The sequence below is a fragment of the Populus trichocarpa genome, chromosome 16 (genome assembly GCF_000002775.5).
Source record: "Populus trichocarpa isolate Nisqually-1 chromosome 16, P.trichocarpa_v4.1, whole genome shotgun sequence".
In the NCBI taxonomy this organism is placed as follows: Eukaryota; Viridiplantae; Streptophyta; class Magnoliopsida; order Malpighiales; family Salicaceae; genus Populus; species Populus trichocarpa.
This window is the reverse complement of record NC_037300.2, coordinates 3,072,145-3,100,112: the sequence shown is the minus strand read 5'-3', so window position 1 is coordinate 3,100,112 and position 27,968 is coordinate 3,072,145. Positions and strand designations below refer to the sequence as shown.

The 27,968-nt window shown below is 32.3% G+C and overlaps 3 protein-coding genes across 9 annotated transcripts; all 3 read right to left on the bottom strand.

Moving 5' to 3' along the window:
• Positions 1–23: 23 nt before the first annotated feature.
• On the bottom strand, positions 24–4,019 carry LOC18109672 (UBP1-associated protein 2C). Its single transcript, XM_024587329.2, has 6 exons — positions 3,758–4,019; positions 2,697–2,817; positions 2,368–2,511; positions 1,561–1,757; positions 1,366–1,441; positions 24–562 (listed from the first exon to the last, which is right to left on the bottom strand). Exons 1-6 carry the CDS (start codon positions 3,892–3,894, stop codon positions 212–214), a joined length of 1,026 nt encoding a protein of 341 aa, XP_024443097.2. The 5' UTR covers positions 3,895–4,019; the 3' UTR covers positions 24–211.
• Positions 4,020–4,709: 690 nt separating this feature from the next.
• LOC18109673 (myb family transcription factor PHL5) lies at positions 4,710–7,007 on the bottom strand. Of its 5 annotated transcripts, none has more exons than XM_024587452.2 (6): positions 6,264–7,002; positions 5,978–6,134; positions 5,816–5,892; positions 5,697–5,736; positions 5,500–5,618; positions 4,710–5,149 (listed from the first exon to the last, which is right to left on the bottom strand). In XM_024587452.2, the coding sequence occupies exons 1-6, from the start codon at positions 6,696–6,698 to the stop codon at positions 5,054–5,056; spliced, it is 924 nt and encodes a 307-aa protein (XP_024443220.2). In that variant the 5' UTR covers positions 6,699–7,002; the 3' UTR covers positions 4,710–5,053. The 5 variants fall into 5 exon arrangements, with proteins under 5 accessions (XP_024443220.2, XP_024443219.2, XP_024443217.2 ...); XM_024587451.2 differs by having other exon boundaries at positions 5,978–6,137; positions 6,264–7,001; XM_024587449.2 differs by having other exon boundaries at positions 5,978–6,152; positions 6,264–6,854.
• Positions 7,008–8,331: 1,324 nt separating this feature from the next.
• On the bottom strand, positions 8,332–11,576 carry LOC7483986 (myb family transcription factor PHL5). Of its 3 annotated transcripts, XM_024587400.2 has the most exons (8): positions 11,011–11,576; positions 10,703–10,923; positions 10,398–10,611; positions 10,238–10,314; positions 10,082–10,121; positions 9,307–9,361; positions 9,043–9,115; positions 8,332–8,898 (listed from the first exon to the last, which is right to left on the bottom strand). In XM_024587400.2, the coding sequence occupies exons 1-8, from the start codon at positions 11,174–11,176 to the stop codon at positions 8,686–8,688; spliced, it is 1,059 nt and encodes a 352-aa protein (XP_024443168.1). In that variant the 5' UTR covers positions 11,177–11,576; the 3' UTR covers positions 8,332–8,685. The 3 variants fall into 3 exon arrangements, with proteins under 3 accessions (XP_024443168.1, XP_024443167.1, XP_002322672.1); XM_024587399.2 differs by having other exon boundaries at positions 10,703–11,575; XM_002322636.4 differs by having other exon boundaries at positions 9,043–9,112; positions 10,703–11,574.
• Positions 11,577–27,968: the final 16,392 nt, after the last annotated feature.

The window sequence follows — 27,968 nt, the reverse complement described above, 5'->3', positions numbered from 1 at the left end:
TTGGAAATGGAGGGGGAAAGGGGAAAACGAAAATAAAAATAAAAATAAAAATAAAAATCATCTAGTATCAAAATTTCACTTTGTTTGCCTTTCTGAGCCTCTCAACAGCTACTGTCTCATGGAGCCATCCACAGCTCCACTTGACAACATAAAAAGTACCACATTAGGGAGGCATAGGCCTTAGTAGCACTGAAATTGCAGTGAGAATAGGTCACTGTTTAGGGTAGTAATAGGGGGGGTAGCCACCCATTCCGACAGGTGGTGCTGGTGAATGCCCTAATGGTTCTTTCTTCGATGGAACTTGTGCATAAGAAATCTGAGTTTGTGTTGGGTATGGAGCAGGTGCAACTGGAGGATTAGGGTATGAAGAAGCTGGATATGGAGCTACAGTTTGAGGATAAGGATAACCAACAGGGGCACCACCGCCAGCGGGTGCTTTACCTGGCTGTGCATATCCACCTGCTCCCATTGGTACTTGTAGGGGAACCATGGGTGCTGGTAAATGCGTTTGTACTGTTTTGCTCCTGTGGGTATCAGCAAGCTTCACAATGATTGTTCTTCCCTGCAGCCAACCAAATAAAAAGACGTTAGTTTGATAACACAGAATTTGGTCAACCAAGAGATCAAAATTGGTCACTCATGTAGCTTGTGCTCCTTTCCAGATAGGAACACAATTAAAGAGACCTGCATCTAGGACAAGCACTTTACAACCCGCTTGACAAAAACAAGACACTTAAGAGAGATCTCTTGCTTAGAAATTTGAAACTCCTGATAAATACCAGAATCAATTAATAAGAATAGAAGTAGAGTCCCATTCTCTGTTGAGTGGACACCACCGAAATTTATAGCAGGAGGGCAAAATCGAATGACCTTGAAGACCTTATACATATATATATATACTGAAGGAGGAACACCAATTGCTGCCCAAAATGCAGTAGGAAAGTTAATCTATAACAGGTCCTGGTCTAAAACTTAAATCAATTTAACAGAGCCTTAGTCCAAACTACTTGGGGTAGGCTCATAACTCCAATGTTTCAGCAAACACAACCACTGTTTTTTAGAGAATCTTACTCCTTGTTGGACATTACAGCAAGCATCAAGTTCGTTTTCTTTCCTTTTCCTGGGAGAAGCAAACATCACTTATAACCCATCTTCATTGTATGGCATTTTGATATAAAGAAAAATAACTCATGAATAAGGAATTAGAGAGCAAACTTGACAAACACATTCCAGCAGCCACAAAATGAAAATAAAAATTCACAATTTTATGATGTTTAAGAACTTTCCTCCTCTAAAGATTTATGTATTAGAACAATAAATAAGGTCACTATTATGACCACCTCTAGGGAATTATCGTTAACTTACCCCAAACAACTTGTGTGGATCATCTATGGCCTTCTTTGCAACCTCCACTGTCTTGTATGTAACAAAACCAAACCCACTGTATATGAAAGGGAAAAGAAAACAACCTTCAACAGCTAGTTGAAGACTTAGGCACTGGGAAAAAGTTTAAAATAGCAAATATCTCTTGATGAACAGAGAAAGAAAATGGCATTTTACCGTGATTCATTAGTATCTTTGTCATACGCAACTGAGCCTTCCTCAATATCCCCATATCTTCCAAAAAAATTAAGCAGCATCTCACTTGAGATCTCTGGCGACAAACCCCCAACGTAGAGTTTCCTCTGGGCTAGATCAGGTGTAGTGCTTGCACCAGTTAATCCCTCACAAGCTAGATTGCAGACAGCCATCCGACTCTGGAATCAGAACACAAATAACCAATTATAAAAATCTCAAGATTAAGAAAATGTGTGAAAACAGCACAAATGTGTAACTAGAGAAGTTACATGGAGTCTGGGACTTTCTTGCTTAACTTAGAAAAAGCCGTGGCATCAAAAATCAATATCCTAGCTACCTACAGAGTGTAATGACAGCCATGCAATAACAAACACTACCTCTGCTTCATACTTAAAGTACATCTTAGAAGAGCAACATTTTGGGTGAACTTAACCAGTCACAGATCTAAACAATGATTTCTAAAATTTCACCTCAAGTACGGTTGTTTATAACATTTGACCATATCATATACTAAAAAACAACAGGATAATTCACAGTTCATTAAATTTCCTGAGTTAGATTTTCTCAAAGCAGATCGATGTGCTAATGAAGCTCTGTATGACACATGAGTGTTAAGTTCATAATTCTGTTCTTTTAATCATGTCATATTTCATCTTCCATAACCCAATTATACTTATTACTTGGAATCTATGCCCTTACAAACAGATCACCCATGCAGGCAGGACGGGATTGTGCACAGAAAGAAACACACAAATCATGCAAGCAAGAACTTAAAAACAACCAACTTACATCAATCAATCTGCTGGGTGCTCCTAGTGCACTTTGTGCTGATTCCATATGCTTGTATGTAATGAAACCATAGCCACGTGACTTTCCTGTCGCTTTGTCATAGATCACAGCTCCTTCTTCTATCTCGCCATGCATTTGAAATGCCTGGAACAATAGCATACAGCACTTAGACATGAGAAAGATTTAGAATAGTAAGCAAAACATCAAAGAGAAGAGCGTGTAAAAGAGTATTTTCCATGTGAAAAAACTCAAGGCAAAACTTGTATCATGTGGGACAATCATCACCATGGAACACAAAAAAGACACTCAGCAACCAGCAATGCACTCACAGCACACAAGGTTTCTGAGGTGGTGTTCCAGGCCAAGCCACGGACAAAAAGCTTTCGATGGACAGGATCTGCACTGGCAAGACCTTTAATTTCTTCTGCAATTGAAGGATATTGGGACCCTCTTTATGCCTCAACATGCAAGCAAACACACATGCACAGTGTCAATCACACAGCATACAGATGAAGAACCACCCACAAACCCCCAATCAGCATGACAAGTGGAATATTCTCACAAAGGCACTGATATATTCAGTGCATGCAAACTCACGCGCGCGCACAAACAAGCAGAGAACAAAGAAGCAACAAATATGGGTTCCAGAGCTGTTTTCTTCATAGAAAGTTGTAGCATCTAAAGAGCTTCTAAACGTGTTTACATGAATTCACAGTATTTATTATTTAAAACATCAGGGATATAGAAATCTAAAGATCCAAAATTAATTTTTCCAAAGAAAACAATCATGGAAAATGTAAATGCATCTATAAGAATTCACCGCAATGAAAAATCCTAACTGTTCATTTGAACCATGAACCATCAGAGGATATAAAAAAAAAAAGATCCAAAATTTATAACTTCTGAAAAGAAACAACAGTACAGCTTCTAAATGCATCTACTAGAATGCACTACAATGTACAAAGCTCAAACTTCTAATCAAAAGACAAAGGGTATTATTAATTAAACACACAAAATAAAAAATCTCTATAGGAAAACAACAATCCAGTGGCTTTCTCTAACAAGAACCAATCTAAAATTAACGTGGCACTGTTTATTTGCCTAAAACAGAACAAGGCTAAAAAATTCTCAATCTAACACAGACTACAATTACTACCAACCCTGTAGAAAGAAGACTCAACTTTTAATCTTAGATTAATTGCAAAAAGTACATCAATATAAACTAAAATCCCACTATTCATTCTTCACAAAACAGACCCATATATGTGTTAAATATCCGGCAACCGAAGAGAAACACAATAGAATCCAAAAAAATGAAAAGAACCCAGAAAAGAAAACCCAATAAACCATTAAAAGAAAAGGCATGAGGGAGAGAAAGAGAGGGACGTACAGTCTAGAAAGAAGATCGACAAGCTGGGATTTATTAAGAGGGTCAAGTAGTGAACGAAGGTAATCTTGTGTGGTTGATGTTTCGCCAGAACCATTGTTACTTCCCTCGTCCATCTTTCTCTTCTTCATGTCTTCCATTTTTGTTTTGTTTTGTCTCTCTGGGAATGTGAAGTGAAACCTGGCGTTGGAGATTTTTAACAAATTGTTGTTTAATTTATGTTGTCTGGTGTGTTCCTGCCTTTATTTTACCCTCTAAGCAAATAAAGTATATTCGACTCTTTTCTTTGCATATAAAAATAGTAAAAGCTTTTACTTTTAGAACCATTATTTGGTTATTGTCTTGTGATCGAGAGTGTTTTGTGTGTGTGTGTGTGTGTGTGTGTTTTTATTATCTTGAAGGACGAGCTTAATATTATGAATAAATGGAGATATGATTTTTCAAAACATCTTCTGGATTCAAATCCAAAATAATAAAATATGGAGCAAACTCTTTTAGAATTTATCTAATTTTGGTAAGAATTTCGTTCATTTTACTGTAAATTTCACATATTTTCACTTTATAAGTTGCTAATAATAATGGATAAATCCAAGTACATGTTTGTTTTTGTATTTTAAAAGTGTTTTTTTTTAAAAATTTATTTATTTTTATTTTAAATTAATATTTTTTTAGTGTTTTTAAATCATTTTGATGTTAAAATTTATTTTTAAAATATAAAAAAATATTATTTTAATATATTTTTAAATAAAAAATACTTTAAAAAATAACCAATAACACACTTTCAAACAACCCCTAATTATACGATGTCACTTTTTAAACACCCCGGTATATATATATATATGACAATTGTTTTCCAGTCAGTTCTTGCATTTTGCATCCCATGATTCAGTAAACAGCACGTTGACTGCAAAACAGGAATTTAAACTCGAAACTGCAACGTAAGAAGATCACTGTATGGTCAAGACTCAAGTTCAAAACTCAATCTCTTATGACAAGAAGCAAGGCCTGTGATACATTCCCTCTTTTCTGATAGCTGTTCTAGTATAGAATTGGAAGTTTTCTGAATCTCACTTCTCATTATAACTGATATATGTAAAAGCAGACCAAATAAGGCTTGCTTTCCATTAAACAAGTGTTAATCCTTGCAGATGGTGAGTCTTTTTGGAATTTTATTGCTGCACATATACAAACTTGATTAAACTGAACTAGAATGAGAAGCCGGTATTCCGCGGTTGAAATTCTAACATCTTCATGGTAGATTAATGGATGCTGCAATTCGCAGGCTTTTCAGCCTCAAGTTTAGGGTAGGCTTTTGTTTGTTTTCTGTTGTTGCTCCAGCATTAGCTTCAGCTGCCTCCCATTTTCCTCATTTTGCAGCTGTAGATTTCGCTGAATCTGTTCCAAATGGGTAAAATACATGAAATGGGAAGCCTCTCAACCGAAAAATAACTTGATCACTTTTCCGTAGGCATATGAAGCATTACTTCTGTCCAGTTTTAAGAACATAACACTTGGTTTGCTAGGTATTTCAAGATTTCAAGGCATAAGGCCTACTCTTTTTTTTTTATTCGAGGAAACCCACTTCCCGGAAAGTGCATTTTGAGGGTCCAGGTGAGCGAGTAAAATCCCGGCTGTCCCAGGCTCTTATAAGAGATGCACACCCTGACTAGAACTCGAAACCTGCTATGCAGATCTCAAACCCTTTGCCATCACGATATTTCAAGATTTCAAGGCATAAGGCATACCTCTAACTGTTCGTGAAGATGCTTCTCAATATCTAGCTGCAGTTGCTGTGCCTCCTTGATTCTCATGCTAATTCTAGAAGAGAAGACAAGTTGGGGCATGTCGTTGATTGTAGGTTTTGCTGCAGAAAACCACTATTGATGTGAAAATTACAAGTAGATTGCCTTCAAAAGTACTTCAACATGCAACAGAGATTTACCTTGATTACATTCTGACATGTACTTGTCAGATCGATATTTCTGCAAAACAAATTTATGAAAAAGGATGATAAATAGAAATAAGCTTGGGTGGAACCAAAACACAACTGATCTTGAGTACCTGCAAGTGACTTTTGACCTGAACGATGGTCAATCCTTTCGTTTCCATCATCTTCAGTATGGCCTTTGGTTTTGCTTCTATTATTATTTGATCAATCAATGGAGACAATCAATAAAAGATAGTCCTTTAACAATTGAGCAAAGCTCATACCAATTTACTTACTTGCGGCACCACCAAGGCTATTGACACACTTGATAAACTTCTCATGAAGACCTTGAGTCCATCTAATTCGTTTTTTACTCGAGAAAATTGGTCCAGAAGATCCTGAACCGCTGGAAGTAGAGGAACCATCCCCCAAATGTCTTGTAGATGATTCCAGCTGCTGAGACTTGAGAAGCTTATACCAGATTTGGATAGGAAGTTGAAATAAACACATTTGATACAAAAGAAAACCAGACATGATGTATGCACACAAGAACATCAGAATAAAGTTAAGTAGAGAACTTACTTCGGGATCATTCTGTCTATCAGAAGTAGGCTGAAGGGGCCTTCCAATCAAGGTTGCATTGTCTCCAAGTAATTGGACTCGCTCAAGTGAAAGGGATGTACTTCCCCCCAAATTAATGGAAGAAAGATGTTTTTGAGTCTTTTCACAATATTTATGGTGTTGGTTGCTAAATAAATAAGGTCTCAGAACTGTTTGCCAACTGGATTCATCGAAAATGTTACCCCTGGATGATTGATTTGATGACATCTTTGCATCATTAGGCCCAGGAACCTGTGAGCATGAAGGGAAAGTAGGAAATTCATAATCATCATCTTGCTGAAGATCGAATAAGCATTCACTTATGCAAAAAGCCGGAGCTAGCTGATCGAACTGACTTGGAATGATGTTAGTTGATGTTGCAGGCTCTACATCTTGACTTTGAGATACTTCCCCCATGCTTGATGGTGGCGAGCAACATTCCAATTATGTTGTCTTATTGGAAGGCTCAGTAAGCATTCTATGAAGTTGGGAATTTCACTCTTGATAATATTGCTCTTTCAAAGCAGATAAATCCTCTCTCTCTCTCTCTCTCTATATATATATATATATATATATATATATATATATATATATATATATATATTTGATTCTATAAGAGCACGAACCCTAGGATGTTTCTGTTCTTTTTATATGTTAACTAGCTCTTAAGAGCTCGTCAATTTTCATTTTCCTGGTACACTGCTGATAATACATGTGTACCAGCAGATGATGTGATCAATATGCAGGCATCCTTTTATCTTTTTAGAAGAACAAAATATAACTTCCAAGTGGTAGGGTTTTGGTGAGATTCCACCTAAATGACAACATCTGCTATAAATTATTTTAATGATACGCCTTTCTGATGGTAATTTTCCAATAAATTATCCAAAATAATCGGGCATGGATAGTACAAGTTCTTGGCAGTTCATGAACCAATTTGGTTAGGATTAGGACACTTGTATATGTTAAATGTATTACCAAAGCAAGTAGTACTTATTGTACAGATTTAACAATGGAATGATAGTACACAATTATAGTACAAGTTCTAGCCATGGATTAATCATTGATAGGACATGAGCTCGCTCGCATGCATGTGCACACCAGGATGTCCTCCTGATTGGCAGCAATGCAAGAACTATGACTTCATTTTCTCTGTCTGACCAAAAAGATACGCGCCATCTTGCATATAGATTTTTTATTGGACTAGTAATCACTATTATGCAGCCCGAACCAGCCAAACAGGTCAAGTGGGACCTGGTTTGAGCCAGGTTTCAGTAAAAATTAGAGGAAAGTTTACGCGTTATGACCCGAAAAAAATTCTAGATTGACCCAGTTAAATCCGTAACCTAACTTTATACTGGATCGACTCTTGGTCAGGTTTAATAACTCTTGCTAATAAGAAAGAGTTCACTCAGTCTATAGTTTAATTTTTTATCAAATGATCAGGAGTCAAAGGCACATTCAAAGATAATTTGTTCATGTACAACTTTCTGCAGGATCTGTATTGTCCTTGTGTTGACCTCTCTAGCACAACTATCAAAAACATTGAAAAGAATGACGACTGTATTGTCCTTGTGTTGACCTCTCTAGCACAACTATCAAAAACATTGAAAAGAATGACGACATTCTTACAAGGTCTATGGGTAAGGATGGTAATGAATGACGAAACACTGACATGCCAAGGATTCTACCCTGCTCAACTGATTATTTATTTATTAGACAGAAAAGGCTAGGATTCTTAACCAATGGATCGCCTTCTGGGAAACTTCAGTTTAAACCCTTCCGTGATGGTTAGATAGTCCCACCATCGTAAGTGAAGGTTTCGAGACAGCATTATACATGCCGGCTGATATGGTGGATCTTATGGACAATTGGTTTTGGAAGCTAGTCGCAAGAAAATGGCCAAATTGTTTTTTTCTAATTAGCCAATGTTCTGCTGATAGCAGAATGAAATGGAAAAACTTGTACGCGTTATGATTTTTGGTTGACTTCTGATTGAGTGCAGCATACAGAGCTAACAGGATGGTTCATATCACCAGGCTAACAGAGAAGACATCAAAACTCTGGTACATTTTTATTAGGATGAACTTGAAGTACATAATAACGCAAGACTATTTTTCTAAAGCCGATGCTGAATTCGGAAGAATTTACAGTACAAGAACCACATTACTTTCTGTTTTGCAAAGAATCCCAACTTCCAAGCTCTAAAGAGTACTATGCTGTGAACACACATCGTATTCCTATGTTTTTACCCTTCCTGTGTAGGCACAATCAAACGCTTTCACTTTCTTTACAAAGGAGCAGAGATCATTTGCGATTCTGTTGTAGCTGGGGATTAGAAATCACTTTCGCTTGAAGCCATGAGTGCTTGCACATGAAAATGAGTCCTATGTGCTTTGAAGATCTAACTTATCTTGGATGGGAAATGGGTATTATTATTAGAGCCTTCTACAATAGAAACATCAATATCTTCGAGGCTAAATGTTGACTCGTCCGGAGAAGTAATGTTCAAGTTCTGATTATTCAAGAGACTATTAGTTTTTTTCTGTTGCTGATCAAACATCATCTTAAGCTGCTTGCCTTGTTCTTCAATGCGTAATTGTAGAATTTTTTGAATCTGCCATAAGAAAATGTAAGCGAAATTAGTAATTATTGGTAGGTGAAACTGAAGGCTAGGCCATTCAAAAGTCTGATCATCATGGTCTTGAATGAACCGAACCACTCCTCTCAGGAGGTCATCAGGAAACAACCCAACCAGTACCTCCAGCTGCTCGTGCAGACGCCTCTGGACATCTAATTGCACCTCCAGTGCCTCCCTGATTTGAAACCCACTGCTAGACATGGTCAACAATTTGTCATAAGATCAAATGATTGTCTGAGATGATAGGCACACATCATTAAGAAGAAGAAACAGAAAAGAAGACAAGAAAGGCAATTTCAAGTTTCAGAAATTTATCTAGCTTGAACGCTTGTTAGGATACGATTAGTATAATAACCAAGGAAGAAGGATTCATTATGAGATTACGTTTTGACATCGAGCTGTGATACATCATCTATGCTAGTTCTTTTCTCAGCCTTTCCTGCCACAGAATAGGTATTTGAATCAGAATTTTAACAACAGTGAAAGAAAGGATGCAAAAGTCCTTCAAAAGTTAAACATGCATTCTGCATCATCAAACAGAAAATTCAAGAACTATTTTGTTTTATAATAATTTCTGCTGTTGTTTTTTACAGGCAAGTTGGACTTCTAACAAATCGCAGACAAAACCACCAAAAAATAATATAGCAAATTATTGCATATCAGTAAACATCATCACAATTACTATGTACAGAGTAAATGAGTTGCTGAAAAGATAAATGTAAACCTAAGATTGCATCTTATGTCACGCTAAGAAACCATTCTGTTATTGAAAACTATTCTCAATTTGGTCCTCAACACCCGTTGACACAGGGGAAGTAAAAAAGATTGCCCGTCATTTTACTTAATTTAAAGTACTGAGAAAATTAATATAGATATATTCCTTGCTGCAAGAACTTGACAGGAACTGAAAGCCTACAGAATTCTCTCCTCTCTTCAAGTGTTTGAAGGGTAGTGCTAACATGGCAGTGATGGTCTGAATTAAAACCTCAAAGGTTCCATGAAGTGCTCTCCGCATGCATTCATATTCAAATTCAACACATAATCACCTCATGGCATTATTTTGTTCTAATATTAACTATGTGATCAATTTCAACTTTCAAGCACTTAAGGGATGAGGGGATTGAACCGTTTATCATAAGAAATAATTACAAAGGTTTACCTTCTGAAGAGTCTGGCATGTATCTTGCACTTCTATATTTCTGCAAGAGCAAATAGAAAAGAAATAACAAAGAGATCTTAGAAAGAATATCCCATATGGATTACAAAAAAATATATATAAAAAAAAAATCCATACTATTTGGTTAAGCAATAATACCTGCAAATGACTTTTCACATGAAAGATAGTCAATCCATCTGAATCCATCAACTTTAGTATTGCTTTAGGTGTTGCCTCTGTAATTGATTAATCAATAGGTACAGATATGAACAATTTTTTCTTCTCAAATGGATAGAAAGCTCACACTGAAATCACTTACTCTCAGCACCTCCAAGGCGATTTACACACTCAACAAACTTTTTATGCAGATCTTGGGTCCATCTTATCCTTGTTTTACTTGACAGTGTAGTAGACAGATCTTTGCCAGAAGATATAGGAAAACCTCCCAAAGAAAATCTTGGAGATCGCTTTTCTTCTCTAGAATTGAAGCGGCCCAGCTCTGAAAATGGAGAATTATATGGATTATAATCAACCTGCACAGAGACAACATGACATGGTCAAAATGAATTTTCGTTAAGAGGCTAAAAGTAGTAAAACTAAATTACCAACCTGGAGAATACTTACTTGACGATTTTGATTTCCTTGGAAAGGAACTAAAAAGTGGTTCTCTAGGGAGACACCAGGATTATCCAGAAACTTGTTGTGGTGTTCTGAAGGAAGCTTGTTTCCTGAAGAACTGCTTAGACCTTTATCGGACTTGTCAAAGGATTTATGGCAAGAGAATTGGGGTTTTACAACCGATTCCAAAGTGCTCTTCAATCCAAAGTTGTGGTCAGCTTGCTCTCCTGAGTTAATATAGTCTGCCCCAGAGGATTGATGTGAAGAAACATGTGAATCGTAGGAGTTGGAGTATTGAGAGCAGAAATAATTACCAACTTGACAATCATACTGCGGAAATCTCATGTATCTTTCTGTCGCATAAAAGGCCGAAGCCGGAGATTCAAACCGGCTCATTATGCTATCGGGTGATCTTTCAAGACTAATATTCTGATTTTGGCATCCTGCCTCCACAGCGGCCGGCTGCAAACGAGATGCCATGTTCAAATCTGTTGGTTGCCGAGATATTGTGAGGATAGATGAGCAAACTCACCAATCACAAAGTTTCCTAACAAGATAGAGCAGAGACTGTTCCTGTTCAGGTTTCTTGGCAAGCATCAAAACGTGTATCAAGTTTAGTACTACTGTGAAGAATATAAAGACTACAAGCCACGCAAAGTACACGACAAATCTGGAAAAAGAAAGATGCAGATAAGTGGTATGATCCACTGCAAATTTGAATTCAAATGCATAATGCAAAAGAAATTCTCTTCTGATATTCTTCTAAAAAATTTCTTGCATAAGATATGAATATATAAATATATCTTCCAAGTACTGCGCATGCCTTTTTAGTTATTCCTAAAATGGATAGGGACGAAGGATGAATTTTGACATAACCAATGCACGACAGGAAACAGAACTCTTAGCAATAAACAAACAAGTTGATACAGATTTGTCTTCATATAAAACAAATGGTTACAAAAAGAATATCATGTCTCATTCAAGAAAATAAAAGTTCAGCAGTATAAAAAATCAGAATAAAAGAAGTCTTGATTTTTCTTTGGGATTTTTTAACTGACACTAATAATGAAACAAAGAGTTTCTCAAGCTTACAACCCCATAAAATCTTGTTTTCATATATTTTGAAATTTAATAATTCTTAAAATTATTGTAAGAATATTTACAAACTGTTTAAATAGGTGCTAAACAGATATAATTTAAAAAAAAATTCTAAAATACCTCAGAAAATAAATAAAATTTTAAAATAGCATCTTTTGAATCTAGTTGGGGCATGATCTCGACACAACTAGTCATAACAATGGACTTAATATAGAATTGGGCATGTAAAGCACTCTTTACTGGTCAAATTTTACCATAATTTAATAGTTTGAAAAAAAACATTATGCTTTTTTTTTTTTTGTTAGGTAGGTCGTTTGATGAGTCCAAATTAACTTATTAAACATGGATTTGTGGATATGGATCTACAAATAAACTTATTAATTTGATATCGGAAATTAGGTTGAAGATATTGAAGTTAATCGTGAGCATTTGTGAATTCAAACCAAGCTATATATATTTTATAATTATCCAGAAAGTACAGTGGAATTATGACGGCAAGATTCCAAAACGTGCTCAAAGAACCAATTGTGAGCTGCACCAATTGCAAGCATAAGAGTAATCTTTTGTGGAATTTTGACAGAGTCATGGAGAGTCATGTTGCTAATTTGATGCAGAAAGAGACCAAGAATTAGATCTCCTTTCCATTAGAAGAAATTGTAACAGTGAACCTACACGACCCAACTCTAAATTAACATTGGATGTCACAAATAATTATCTCAGACAAAATTTCTAGTGCCTAAGATTCAGTTAGAGAGAGGCTTAGTTTTAATGCATATATTTTTTTTTAACTCCTTAAGAAACAAATTTACTTTTTGGACATTTTGAATTGAAAAGGATATTTAAATAATAATATGATATATCATGATTAATTGGTGATACAAATGAACTGAAAGTACAAGACAATATGATAATTTTTTCTAACAATTTAAACTGATGACATATTGTTTAAGCTAATCCATCTCAATCCATCAACATCAACTTTAGTATTGCTTTTGAAATAATTAAAATTAAAAATAAATAAAATTTTTATAAAAAAATCAACAAAAAAAAGAAGAACTAGAGTTGAAAATACCAATAACAAAGAGAGTTAAACTCTAATTTTCAGGGGATGAGAGAGAGAGAGAGAAAAAAGACTCATCGGTTACAAAGTAGATCGCCACTACCAACACGAGCCACACTACTAAGAAGAGGACGCGGCGGCGCTTCCACCAACATTGCGGGAGAGCATTTTTGGATACTCAGAGGCGTCATACGCATCTTCCACGTGCCGGAGAGTGCACCACAAGAGCTCAAACCTTTTTGTTTTTTGTTATTTTTTATATTTTGTCAAATATCAAATTACCCCTAAGTTGACCTAATAATAATGAAAACAACCATTGCGAAAAAACACAAAAGCCTCTCAAAAACAAATTTTTCTTTTTTTAGGGGTATTTTAATCATTTCACTTTGATTTTATATATATATATATATATATATATATATATATATGTATATATATATATATTTGATAGATATCAAATTGACTTTTGGTTGAATTGATAATAACAAAAAAACTTTTGTGAAAAACACAAAATTACCCCATGAATCTATTTTTTCTTTTCTTTCGATAATATGTTGATTGTTTCAAGCATTAGAAATAGAAAAAGATATAATTATTTCCTGTTAATTTATAATAACTATTAAATCTTATAAAAATATTTAAATATCTTTAATAGCGTGTGTTGAGTTTTCTTTTCTTGCGGAAGGAACAAAATCACGAAATTACTATTCTAACGAGTAGTAATTTCACTCAGAAGCTACAGTCAATTTTGTTTTTATATTTTAGCTTTTGTCAATGAGGGCTCTTGACGAGTTGAGATCAATTTTACGATCTCAACACACACACAGAGTCAAGCCTTGTTCGTCTCGTCGCGTCACACATATATCCAGTTCGAACATTTCTGTTCATTGCAGGAATATTGTCGATTTAATAGTAAAAGAGTTTATGACGAAATTAACCAACGAAATAATAAACGATTACTAACAATGAAACAAACAGCCAATTAGACATCCAATACAAGAACAGATTGCCTAGCTTTTAATTTATTATTAAGGCAGATAAACACCATAATCAGCCAGCAATTAGTCATAATTTCTTCTTGGGAATCACCGATTTATCTTTGAACTCTTGGATCGTTAGAATCATTACGGTGGCAACTATTAATTTTGTCACGAAGTTATTAAATTTTTTTTTTTTTTATCAAATATGTATTCTCTCTGGTTTCATTGTCAAGAGAAATTAATATCCAAGTCATATGAGTTAAAGCAATTAAAAGGATTGGTTAATATACAAAGATATTCAAAGAAAAATTATTGGTTTATTTAGTCAAAAAGTGCACAAATTCGGTCTTGTTCATGAACCATTTATAAAGCTTTCACCTTTACGTGCAGCATTTGAGATGAGTGAATAGAACTGCACCCAAAAAGCCAAAGTTTGCATGAAGCTAGAAAATTCGCACTTGTTCATACATAAGCAGGTCGCAGGGGAATGGTGCAAGATGAGAGTTGGGAACCTTGTTCCATGTCTCAATCAGATAGAAGTGCGAAGGCATGAAAAGGAGACACTTTTATTTTTTATTTTTCTGGTCTTTGTAAATGGACGCCATAGATATGCTGGGACAATCCTTTCCATCCATCCAATCGACCACCTTTTTATCTAACATTTACAAAATATTATCATGGTTTGATACTCATCTACTTATTGTTAGGGAATAGATGCATTTAGAGCAAAAAAACAAAAAAATTTTTTTATCATTTATACCATGATATTGTTTAAGGTAGGTTAAAGGTTAGATTTAATAAAAAAAATCTAGATCGACCCAACGGGTTAATTTAAAACCTAACCTCACCTCACCTGGGTTTAATAAAAAATTAGAAAAGAAATTGTTTCAAGTAATCCTGTTAAAAACCTTTCATATAATTGATTCATGTAATTGAGAGGTACTTTTCTGTTCTTAAAAATCTGGGAAGGCAAAGGCATGCAGAACCAGAATCCGAACCCTATTCTTTCCTAACGTAACCGTTGATTTAACCTTTTGGTGCTGCTAGCAGATTGATGAACATTAAATTGAACGAAAGATATATACAATTACTTTCAATACATAAAATAATCAGCTAACTTCCAAAATGATAATAATCTATGAAGAAATCACCAGTTTTTTTTTTTTTTAATTCGGACTCAGACAAATTAAGTATTTGTTTGTTGTTATATTATTTAATTAATTAACAATATCTGATTGTCCAATGCTATAATATATATATATATATATATATATATATATATATATATATATATATATATATATATATAACTCCTTCTAAATAGGAATAACATTTGTAAATGCAGCTCGAAGTCGAGTTAAACTGACAGCATGCATTAACTCTTTGTGCTGATTGGTACCTAACGAATAAATTAGAAATTAGGGAAAGACAAGATTTATTTATGTTAATTATTTAATGGGCTATACAAACAGATTAGCATGTCTAAATAAAGTAATCTCCTAATTAACAGGTGTTAACGAAGAATACAATAGCGATAGTCGCAAGACAACAAAGTGCATGTTTAATGAATAAAGAAAAGAGAATTATTTCCTGGCGCTGGCGCCCATATCTTTCTGTGACACAAGAAATTAAAACTGACCCTTACGGCTCTGGAGAGACATTCAGCTCCTGCGTCTCCATGGTAGGCTACCCTAACTGTTCTTGGAAAGGGTGTATTTTCATTTTTATATACTTCTCTATAGGGGTAGATATATACGTATTTCTCTATAGGGGTAGATATATACGTATTTGGAAGATGGGGTCATATTCCCTCTTGTTTTCTTCACGAAAATAGGTCATATCTTGTTCCTGTAGTTAACGAGAAAGAGTCATGAGTTCGGCCCAGAGAAAAACATGTCAAATTTTGGTGGCCATGGATGCACAACTCTATACATACTTCTTTTTTTATGTTGGGTTTTTTTTGGCTTTCATATCTTTTCATTATTGAATTCTTTTGCTTTTTTTTTTAATAATTATAGTTCGGTTTTCATAAAATATTTTAATGCTTGAAAAACTATGAAATAGTGTTTGGAACACACAAAATAATGTAAAATAAAATTAAAAAAAATGATGGAAATTCAATATAGAAAAAAAAAAAGACATAATTCATTATGAGCGCAATAGATATCCATAGTGTTTTCTTTTTATTTAATTTTTTTGCCACTTGACTTTTTATTCTTAATTTAATCCATTCACACTAAGTTGATTTGAAATTGAATTTGATATTTTATTTTAATTAGTCTTATATGAGATCTCATGGTATTAATAAAAACAAGTCTTGACGTTGAGTTAATACTTGATTTGTAAAAATAAAATTCATCTTTATTGATTCAAACCAATTAAAATTTTAAGGACTTAATTTCAAATTGAAACAAATATTTAACCTTTTTTTTCTTAAAAAAAAAGCATTTTTTTCTTAAAAAAAAGCATTTTTTTCTCAACTTCACAGCTTAATATTTCATTGGAATCAACAAATTTATTATTATTTATTAACAAATATAATTCTCAATTTATTTTATTAAATATAATCATAAACTTTTCAGTTTTGCAATTAAATTTACTCTTGATGGTGAAAAACCATTAACAATGCCAATATATATATACAAAAAAAAAATTTGGAGGGACTTCTGTTATCTTGGAAGTGGTAATTTTGGGTAGGGAAATGAGTGGGATATCTCTCAATCGATGGATCTCTATATTATCCAAATTTATATATAAATAATTTATTGTATTTACAATTTTTCCTCATATTTGTAAAATGATTTGTTGGGGTTTTTTAATATAATTTTATTTGATACATATAAAATATATATCATGTACTTTATTTAATCTAAATTGTCATAATAAGAGGTTAGCATGAAGGGTATTGGAAAATATATCTTCTGATCTCACGAACTTCTGTTACCATCCCTTGGTGATCACCACTTAACTAAAATTCAAAACTTCATTATATATATTCACAAAAAAAACTAGTTTAATAATCATTTTTACGTACCCTCTTTTTTTTTTTTTTAATTAATTGTAGTCCAATAAGCACTAATTGCTAATGAAGTGTTGAAACTGAGCTAGCAACCAGTATTTGTATGGCATGAGTGTGTGACAAAGACCTCAGATTGTGCCCACTAAAAGCAAGCATAACCTTTGGAAACTAATCGCGATCGATGAAGATGAATAATAGTGATATATGGTCTTTCATCGGTACAGTTTCCATGCTTCACGGAGAAGAACTATATATATATTCTCCCTAAAAGTCGATAATTAATCTATCTTTTAATTTATTCTATAATAATTGAGGGGGGAATTAATGCACCAAACATAACATTCCAAGCATGTACTAAAGATTATATATATAGGAAGGGAACAAGACTACGATTAAGTTTGATGGGATTGTTAGGGTGCCAATTTGCAGGACATGGCTCCATCACAGCCCTAACTTCAAGAAGAAGAATGGTGCATGGTTGTGTTCGTATAGTTGATCAAATGGGTAAGAGATCGATGGATACTAAGTTATGGAGAAGAAAATCCAAAGGGGATCAATATTAGGCCCGAAGAGTGCTTAAACTGTGTCTTTTCTCCTGTTATTTAGATTGTGTTTAAAAGCGTGAAAACGGTTGTTTTATAAAATGTTTTTTATTTTAAAATATATTAAAATAATATTTTTTTTATTTTTTAAAAATTATTTTTAACATCTCAGTACATCAAAATAATAAAAAAACATCAAAAAAAAATATTAATTTAAAAAAAATAAATTTTTTTTAATTTTTTTCAAAAACAAACAAATACTAAACACTTCTTCAGTATAATCTTCTTGATTTGTATTGGCACGAGGATCTTGACTTTTTTTTCCTCTTTTTATTCTATGAACATGGAGTTTTTCGTTTCCTCTTTGCTCTTTTGTTTGGGAAACATGACTTCATGGATTAAATTATCAAAATATCGAAAACATATTGATTGAGTTCATTTAGATCATTTTTAAAGATAGCTAATGAACCTTAAGATGTTAATTGTAAATCAATAATCACAATTGGTTTTCATTCTTCACTCTTTCCCCTTCCCTTCTAGTTATCCATGTTATGCTGTAAGCTGTGTTGAATTTTAATTTTTAAGTGCAAAAAAAAAAAATGCTTAAGCGATGATGAAAGCATTTTTAAAGAAGCAAAAAAAATATTTGAGGATTTGAATTATTAATTTGAATAAGTTCAATAAATCTGGTTAATTTAATAACATGATTATATAAACAAAAACCAATAGAAATAAAAAAAAATAGCAATGACTAATCTAAAAAAATAAACACTTGTCAATATTATAAAAAAATACATTTTAAAAGGTTTCAAAAACTTCATTTTATAACAAAGCAAAAATTTAATGAGAATGAGATAACTTCATAAAGAGAAAAAAAATAAAAAAAAATCTAGAAGCTCAGTTACTAGCAAATTAAACGTTGAAAGAAGAATTGAAAAACAAACTCAATTTAAAAAAGGATAAAAATACTTAACTCAAGTCAGCATGTCAAATTTATGACTTATTTGTGAGGTCGGGAAAAACCTGTACAAAGGAAATTGAATAAAACAATGGAGGTTTACTTTTAAGAAAATTCAATAATGAAAGGTGAAACAAAAAAAAAACATCAAAAAAAAAATCCGGGTTAACTCGACTAACCCATAATTTATGATATGAGAACAAGATATATATAACTCTATTGAAATGATGAAATTAAAAAAAAAATATTAATTTAAAAAAAAACCTAAAAAAAATCAAAGTCAAATTGGGCTAATATTTAAAACTTGTGCCCCATGTCATTATACCAGGTTACCCATAGAAGACAAACCTAAAAAAATCACAAAACAAAATTTTTAATCATTTAAAATTAAAAAACAAAACAAATAAAAATCGAAAAAAAAAACCAAATATGATAGATGAGAAAATTAAAATAAAATAAAATTAAAAAAAATAAATTTCATAAATTATTTCAAATAAAAACAAATAATAAAATAAAACAAGGTTCAGATATAAAGAAAAACACAAACTGAATGATCTCTTTGAAAAATTATAGGGGCAAGCGGGGAATTAAATCGAGGGGGCAGAGAAAAGAAGAAAAAAAAAAAGAAAAAACTGCTACACCAAACCATGGGATGGAGAGGTCACCGAGAAGAATCAAATTATGCCTTGAAAGCCATCGTTAGGTTGTCGTAAGATGCATTGCGTGCCACTCAAATAGGGCAGACACCCTTCACTTATTAGCGGATACGTTACATATGCTAAACATATTTATATTTAAAATAATATTTTATATTTCTTAAAACACTAAAGTACTCGATTTTCAACTTGATAACATCCAATAAACTAAGCTCAAAAAACAACAAAACCCCTACATGTCAATTTAATGATTTTTTTATTTTAAGGACAATTAAGCCATTTTATTATACTTAGAAAAAGAAAAGGATGAATAAGCCTCTGAATGTTAATTTAATGTTTTCTTGTTTTTAAGGGTAATTAAATAATTATATTATGTTAAAAAATACAAAAGGATTGATTTGTTCAAAATCAAATTGATAATAACAAATGAGTCGTCTTTACCCCGTCAGTAAAGTTATTGGTTTTTTATGTGAAGGGAAAAAGAATTAAAATACTTTTTTAATCTAAAATGTTTTATATTTGCTATAGTGTTTTCTTGATGCCTTTTAGATTTATGTTAATAATTATAATAATATATTTGTATTATGTTTTGATATTGAAAAAATTTAATATGAAAAATGAAAATGCATCATAGTTTATTTTATGAATTTCTTCCTCGTTTGCACTTAGTTATTTGGTTTTACGCTCGAAAAAAAAAAGAAATTATTTCTCCTCACGTAGCCCGAGTCCACGCGGAGGGATAAGTAGCAGGAAGTGACGCTATATGGGCTGATTGGTCTTGCTTAGCCTATTAAGCCAGGCAGGCTACTACGTCCGACTTTCTAAGGCTTAACCTTTTAAAGCGTCCGTGGATATGGGCTCACAATAAGAAGACGAGCCACCCCTTCAAGGAAGAAGTAGATTGAGTTAATTATAACTTAGCCCCTGTAGTTTAGACAAAATAGTTTATTAGTCCTTGTGTTTCCTGAAAATATATATTTAATCTTTATATTTTTAAATCCATATATAACTTAATATTTCAAACTAAAGGGACAAAATAAAAAGGAGAAAATTCTTAGTAAATGTTTTTTTTTGGAAAGGCGCTGAATGAAAAGTTAAAGAAAAAAAACTGTATATTTGTCTTGTTGTCAATTTTAATCCTTGTATTTTTATATTTTGTACAAGAAATGAAAATTAATTTTTTATATTAAAATCAAGCATCAATCCAATTTAAGGATTTTTTCATCCTATTTTAATTTTTTCATCTATTATATTTGGTTTTTATTTTCGATTGTTATTTGTTTTGTTTTTTAATTTTGAATGATTAAGAATTTTGTTTCATGATTTTTTTTTAATTTGTCTTCTATAGAGTAACCTAGTATATCATGGCATGGAGCACGAGTTTTAAAGATTAATCCAATTTGACTTTGATTTCTTTCTCAAGTTTTGTTATAAAATTAATTTTTTTTAATTTTATCATTTCAATAAAGTTATTTCGCTCTATTATCTCGAATTATGGATTAATCTAGGTATGGGTTACTATTGAAACTCAATGATCAAATCAACACTGATTAACTGATGTTTAAGAGCACATGATGTTTTCTTGACTATATTAGAGCCTTCGAACTTTATTTTAAAATATAAAAAGTGAAATTATCATGAATCTCTTATTTTAAAATAAATAATCTATCATTGTTCGGATTAAAGAGACGATTAGTGTTGATATACAAAAGTCGGGTAAAAGTTTCCTTAACAATAAATGAGAAAACGAAAAATCATTGCGTGCGCTCGAAATTTACGTAGGAGTAGTAGTTCATATATGCTGATGCAGAGGCATATTCTTTCCAATCACACATTCTATGAATGAAACCATCAAATCTATACAGGCGAACAACTTGCGATTTGGATTATATCATCGAAGGTTGTCCTTACTCCTTAACTTTCCCAGCCATGTGCAAATGATTGTTCAAAAGGAAATCATGGAGTTCTGTCAATGACTAAGGATTCTGTGTCCAAGGTATATATCAAGGAGCTTCTAACAGAGTGAGATTGTGTTTACGGTCCTTGCTGTATACCTAACGAGTCGATGTAAAATTATTTCTCAAAAAATCATCTACATTTAAAGCTTAAATGAGTAGGTGAAAATCAATTATATAATAGAAGGAGTTTGATTTTTGAGCTGATTGAGAAAACCTGATGCAAAATATATATAATGCAGAAATTTAGAGAAAATCTTTTAAGGTCCCATGTATCTTCTAGACTTGTTCGAATCAAATCATTCTTCTTTACAATTTTGTGAATTAATTAGAAGTTATTGGTGCTACTGATTAATCAAATCATCCTTTATACAATTTTCACTTTTGAGTGATTAACTTTATTCTCCACCTTGTTAATTAAAGTGCTTCACAGCAAATAATCTTCCAGAATAACTACACGCTGAAGAAGTTGAAATTTAACAAATTATTATAGCTTTCTTGAGGCTGAGTTACAGGTGTTAATATGTAGGTTTGGAATAACTTACCAACTTTGCAAAAAGAAAAAGGAATATATGAAAGTTAAAGAGCTCAAGACCATGATCGGCACTGCTGGGGCCATCGTTGCCAGTGTAGCAGGCAGAAAGAAATTTAACCCATCATCATATACGTGTAGCTTTCAAATTTCGTGACTCTCATGTTGATGCCAGAAGCCTGAAACCGAACATGCAGAAGAAAGTTAAGAGTCTATCGAGGATATGGTGACTCTTTTTATCCATGCATAATTTAGCACACCGAGTAGCATCTCTGAATTTTTCGATCGAGTTTGCTCCTGCTCTTTGAAATTTGAACCCGCTGTCCCACAACTCCAAAATGTTTTTTCGGGAAACCTCAATTAGTTCCTAACCTATTTTCCAATTGTCAAATGGGTCCTCGAACTAAAACTTTCTCAATTTGGCACCTCACATTAACATATCAAACATTCCTCAAATGGATCCTTCCATCAATGTATGCTAATATTCTCCATCCTTTGTACAATAAAATGATGCCTTTTGAAGATAATATGTTGTTTTCTGGTGAAAACTTATCGAGAAGGCTTGTCCAAATTGAAGCCTAAATATACAAGTACCTAGCTCTTGCAATTAACAACTTGGGGTTCAAATGTGAATAAATCTCTAGGCTAAGTATGTTGCGAATGCTGGAAGCATTGTGAATTTTGCAAAATTGGCAGAGGGAACTTGCTTTCTAAACCAAAATGTATCATCAAAGATTCTCAGAAGAAGAAAAGTAGATGCCAGTAATTTAGTAAGCATTATAGAGCCAATTTGCTTTGTTATAAAAGAGCAAGGATTTTAGTATTACACATATATTGAAGAAAAAATGGCATGCAGCAGCTATATTCTATAATCTCTATTGATAATAATCAGGCTGGGGCTTCGCATAGCATAAAGATTCTGGGGGCTGTAGCTGATTTGTACCGAGTCAGTAAGGGCTAGGAAGTTTCTCTCCACCAGACAGTAGAGAACAAAATCAAAAACAGAAATTCAAAACCTGCACAGAGCATATAGAAAGTTGAAATGTTGAATTACATGGGACTTTCTCTGATGCTGACAAGTGATTCTGAGGGAATATATTAAAGGGGGAGATAATGTATTCCAACTTCTCAATGTCATTGAATGTATCTTTTTGGTACATGACTAAAGTTGAGCTAGGATTTTCCTGCTCCTACCACTCTCCCTTTGGCCTTTGCTTTATTTCTTAGCTCTGTAGATTCTCTTCACACCAGCTACAGTCAGACAAACTCGCTACAGCATAATCTTGCCTTGTACTTCATTACAATTCTTTCCAGGACTTGGTTTTAGAAAACTATCAACGCAGTACGACATATCCTTTTGTGCATTCCAGTAGACCACTTTTTGAAGAATACGATGCCTATTTCTATAATTTCACCACAGTTTTCATGTACCTATAAACTGTTTACTTGGATTTATGATTTGTAAAGTTGGGACAATAAACATTTATGTATATGCTCACTATCAAACCTGCAAGGCCTGGTGTGGTAGCAAAAGAGGTTTGCTCATATATATATATATATATCATTTAGTTTTATAATAACTAGAAATCCAAACTAGTTTTTTTAATATTTTAAATAAAGATTAGTTATATAATAGAGAGAATAACAATCACCACATACGGTTCATATTTATTTTTAATAATACATATATATGTTGTGCTTACATATATACTAAGAATTGACCTAAACTGATAAATGTCTTAGTACATGTGCATGACAACAAGGCTCAATCTTTACTTTTAAAATATGAGCATTGGACTAGCATGGACGGTGAGAAAATAACATGTATAAGCCTATTTAAGATTTTAAGATTATACGGATTGAAACGGACCTGAAATATCTCCACTCACACTCTGTAAAATCACACTGATCTGACTTAAATTTTCTCATCACATCCGAAAAAATATCCTAAAACAAGAACATAGACATAAATTCAACACTAGGCAACAAAATGATTATTATTATATTTATTTGAAATATATATTTTTATAAAAACAAAATGTTTTTAAAAAATATAATGAAACATGATATATATGACATATTAAGCAATCTCATTATCCATTGATCAACACACTAGGGCAACACATAGAAACAATCCATTTATCTTAGACGGGTCTATGAATAAGAAAACCATCAAAACATCATAATATTATATATATAAAAAAATATTTCAATGATATGTGGAACATAACATAGTAATATATTAAGCAGTTTCATTCCTCATCGATCAAATCTCTAAGATAATGGCCAATGATTGTTCACTTATTCTAGACTAATATGTGATTAATAAAGTTAATACATCACAATATTGCAAAACAAAAATAATTTAAAGACGGTTTGAATATAATAGAATAATATATTAAGTAATTTTATTATTCACTGATCATAACTCTAGGATAATGATCAATGAAGGTTCATTTATTTTAGGTTGATTTGTGAATAATAAAATCATTAATACATCACAATATTATAAAATAAAATATATTTAAAAGATAGTTTGAATACAATACAGTAATATATTAAGTGATATTATTATCCACCGATCAAAACTCTAGTATAATGACCATTGACAATTCATTTTTTTAGGCTACTTTGTGCATAATAAAACCATTAATACATCACAATATTGCAAAACAAGAAATATTTTAGGACATTTTGAATACAATAATTTAATATATTAGGTAATTTCATTACTCCTTTTCTCTCTTTCTTTTTTTCTCTCCTTCATACATTTGATTCTCTCTTTTTTTTTTCTTTGAATTTTTTCTTAACTTTTTCTCTCTTGATTTTTCTCTCCAAACAAAATTTTATTTCTTTTCTTTCATTCCATTTTTTCTATTTCTCACTTTTTTTGTCTATATATATTTTTTAAAATTCTTTTTTTTCTTGCTCTACCCTTTTTGTGATGGGATTCCCTATTTATAATACCTAATATTTCCTCTTTTATTCTTTATTCTCTCTTAACTTATGATTTTAAGTTGATTGGATAAGGGGTTTGAAATGTTGGCATTAGCCCCTCACTCCTCCTTCAATTATCACTATACTTGTTAAACTTTTGTTTTTTTGTTTTTATTCTTTGATTTTGAGGGGTTTTTTTTTTAAAAAAAATTAGTTAATACAAAGATGATATCAAAATGGTCGAAAAATATAAAATGATCATAAATGAATCAAATTGCATTTAAAATAATTTTATTTTTATTTTTTATTTTTGAAATTGTGATAGGAGGTAAAATGAGTGCTAAAAAGGGTATTTTCTATTTCCAAAACTGAAAAGAAACTCACTCACTTGCCTAAATTAATTACATTTACTTTTTTCTTCTACTAAATCTTTTCAGTCATTTTGTATATATATTATAATTAGATCCCCAACTTTTCTTACAATTCAAGTGTTCTAAACAATTGAATTAAATGTTTCTTTTTACTTAATGGAGGGATGATTATTTCGAACTTGTAATATTTTCTCGAGAAGAAAGATGAAACTATATTGAGAAGAAAAAAAAGGTTTTTTATGATCAAGTTTTCAGTCATAAAAGGTCTAAAATCATGCACAATTTATTTTGTGACCAAATTGCAAAGAGTGCTTCACAATTCAATTTTGTGATTGATTTCTCACAAAATTATTTATTTTATTTTTTCAAAAAAAGATTGTGACCAGATTTTCAATCATAAATTTGGATTTTTTTTGGTGTAAATTTAAATTCTGAATGTTGGAGGGAATTTAAAATCTTAGTTTTGAAGGGAATTTAAGACCGAATTTGCAGTCACTAATTGATCTTAATAAATAATTGCTACTAATATTAATTGTTAGCAGCATTATAAATTTTTAATTTCTTCGGAGATTAACTCCATCATCATGTTTAATTTAAATAATGAAGTAAAAATCTTAAAATAATTCTTATTCAATCCCTTTATATGAGAAACTTAAATGATGATTGAGATAGAATGTGCTATTAAATATTAAAATGAGAGATAATATGTTAAAACAAAAGTGAAGGAGAGAAGAATAAAACGATGGGTAAGAGATGGAGGGAAAGAGAATAATTTTTTGTTTGAGTGAGGGATTCAGATAGAATAGAATGGATGAGATCACAATGAAAAAATAAAATTCATGACACCAACATTGATCACAAATGTCATAAGAAAAATAAAATTAAAAAACAAAATTGTGACCAAATTTGCTTGATTTGTAATTGTAACATTCCATCACAAATCGGTCACAAAGTTGAAAAAATAAATAAATTTGTGACTGAATATTAATTAGTCATAGATTTGCAACCGGATAAACATGTACTCTTCTTCTTCTTCTTCTTCTTCTTCTTCTTCTTGTAGTGTTCTAATTAGGCTATACCTTGATAATCTTTGCTCACTTTCTGTCTTACTATGGGATAGTCTTGTGTGCTCAGAAGGGATAATTTAATATAAAATCATTAACTCATAATAATAAATAGAGCATAAAAAATTTCTAGCAAGCAAGTTGTCTTCATCAATCATTATTATTTAGGTTTTGTTTCATGTGCCAAGGGGAGATACCTTACTATACCATTATTTTCTCATGGTATTGTATAGAGATTAATTAAAGATTTCTACCAAGCCCCAGTTGGCTTGATGGCTTCATCAAATTGATTTAATTACAGGAAAGGAAAAAAAAATCTAATGATAAGTCGTTAATTCATATCCAAATATAGAAAACATTAGGATAATTGACGGGCTCCTTTCCCTTTCCCTTTCCCTCCTCTCTGTGTCTTCTTTCTCCCATTTGAGAAGATCAAAACCATTGGACGGGAGGTTATTAAATTGATTGAGCAATCATAGAAAAACGTTTTTGCTTCATTCTTTACATAGCAATCTTAGTCTATGTTGAAGAGTGCAAGTTTCTTTCATGTATATTAAATTTGAGTACAGGTTACAGAGAATGGGGAACTAAAACCATGGTAGAGTATACCGACAAGCATATCTCTTAGGAAAAGGTATTCGGAAGTGGTTAAAACCTAGTTTCTAGGAAATTGACATCCTAATATTTTAGTCTTTCCTTTATTTGACTGGATCACGTTTCTTTATTTTTGTGTGTTAATCATTCAACTAGCAATTGTTTTTTCTTTTTTCAAACCTACAACAAATCCCATTCCAGCCTGTTTGGTAATAAATCTGTTTGGTATTGTGACAATCGTTGTTTTTCAAAGTATTTTTGTTTAGAAATATATTGAAATAATATATATTTTATTTTTGGCATTCACACGATTCAAACGATATGAAAATATAAAAAAAATTAATTTTTTTTTAAAAAGATTTTTGAAACGTTAAAAAAAATATTTTTTAATAAATTAGGAAATGCTCTTGAATCTGATTCTTGTATTTTTCTACCATTGCCATATATCGTCATTAGAAGTCAGTATCTTGCTCAAAAAGTCCTTTTTGTACCAAAGTATATTACAAATTAACTAAATTGCTTTGGACATAATGCACTCCATGGAGAGTTAAGTTTTTGTTTTTATGTATATTTATAATTCAATCAATTCTTTAAAACATGTGGTACGCAGAAAAAGCCATTAAAGGCCATATGCAGGTCGGGGAGTTAAGGTGGTTGAACTTGGCTTCTTTGTATGTTTAGTCTGCCGAATGATTAATTAGTAGTTCATCAACAAATTTGATAATCTTTTCTCTGTAGTAAACTCGTGAGAAAATTTACTTAAATATTAGTTCAGTGCTCGATGGACCAATTAAGATCTAAATTAAATCTACAAGGTTATTATTGATTTTGTTCCTATGCTATTTCACCATTTGGATCGAGCATGAGCCTCACCCTCTCTACATGCTATTAATTAATTTCTCCATAAATATATCTCTAATTTATTGGTCTCAGTGGGACCTTGATATTGAAGGCTCCCAGATTTCAGGGCTGTCCTAATGAACCTGCTTGACCTCTTCTATGTGAACACAAACTAAGCTTTGTTAAAGAAATACAACAATTACGTCAGTAATAAACCAAAATATGCACATAGTGCTCGAGCAGTTGATGGTTTAACTTGAGAAGAACATATTCTCGCATTATATTATTTTCTTGGGCTGGTGGTTTCGGCGAAGATTAAGCCTTAGTCGCCGTTCTCGAGTTGCTTACTGAAATTAAAAAAATCGCGCCATGACCTTAGCTTGATGAGGCATGGATCTCTAGTTTTTAGCACTCTAAATTCTACTGTTATAGGCATGACCTCGATACACTGATCAATAACAGAAAGTGCCACGATATTTCGAAAAATGTAAGCGGGTCATGATATGTAGTGCGGGAACTTAAGATAGCTACAGGATTTCAAGTCTTTATCGATTGCATGACTGAGAAAAAGGAGAAAGGAGAAATTGCCTACGAAATCTACAAAGTGGATGGCATTCCTTTTAAATATGATAAAAGTATAGTGGCAAATAGGTAATCAAGACTCTT

Excerpts from the sequence above, each read along its gene's own strand:
- LOC18109672 (XM_024587329.2), bottom strand. The coding sequence starts at position 3,894 with ATGGAAGACATGAAGAAGAGAAAGATGGACGAGGGAAGTAACAATGGT. Across the intron at positions 2,818-3,757 it reads GTCGATCTTCTTTCTAGACT|AGGGTCCCAATATCCTTCAA; the intron begins GTACGTCCCTCT and ends TGAGGCATAAAG. Across the intron at positions 1,758-2,367 it reads CACCCAGCAGATTGATTGAT|AGTCGGATGGCTGTCTGCAA; the intron begins GTAAGTTGGTTG and ends TTCTGATTCCAG.
- LOC18109673 (XM_052447791.1), bottom strand. The coding sequence starts at position 6,698 with ATGGGGGAAGTATCTCAAAGTCAAGATGTAGAGCCTGCAACATCAACT. Across the intron at positions 5,893-5,977 it reads TAGCCTTGGTGGTGCCGCAA|AAGCAAAACCAAAGGCCATA; the intron begins GTAAGTAAATTG and ends AAATAATAATAG. Across the intron at positions 5,619-5,696 it reads CATGTCAGAATGTAATCAAG|CAAAACCTACAATCAACGAC; the intron begins GTAAATCTCTGT and ends GGTTTTCTGCAG.
- LOC7483986 (XM_024587399.2), bottom strand. The coding sequence starts at position 11,176 with ATGGCATCTCGTTTGCAGCCGGCCGCTGTGGAGGCAGGATGCCAAAAT. Across the intron at positions 10,612-10,702 it reads AAGGAAATCAAAATCGTCAA|GTTGATTATAATCCATATAA; the intron begins GTAAGTATTCTC and ends GTCTCTGTGCAG. Across the intron at positions 10,315-10,397 it reads TCGCCTTGGAGGTGCTGAGA|AGGCAACACCTAAAGCAATA; the intron begins GTAAGTGATTTC and ends AATCAATTACAG.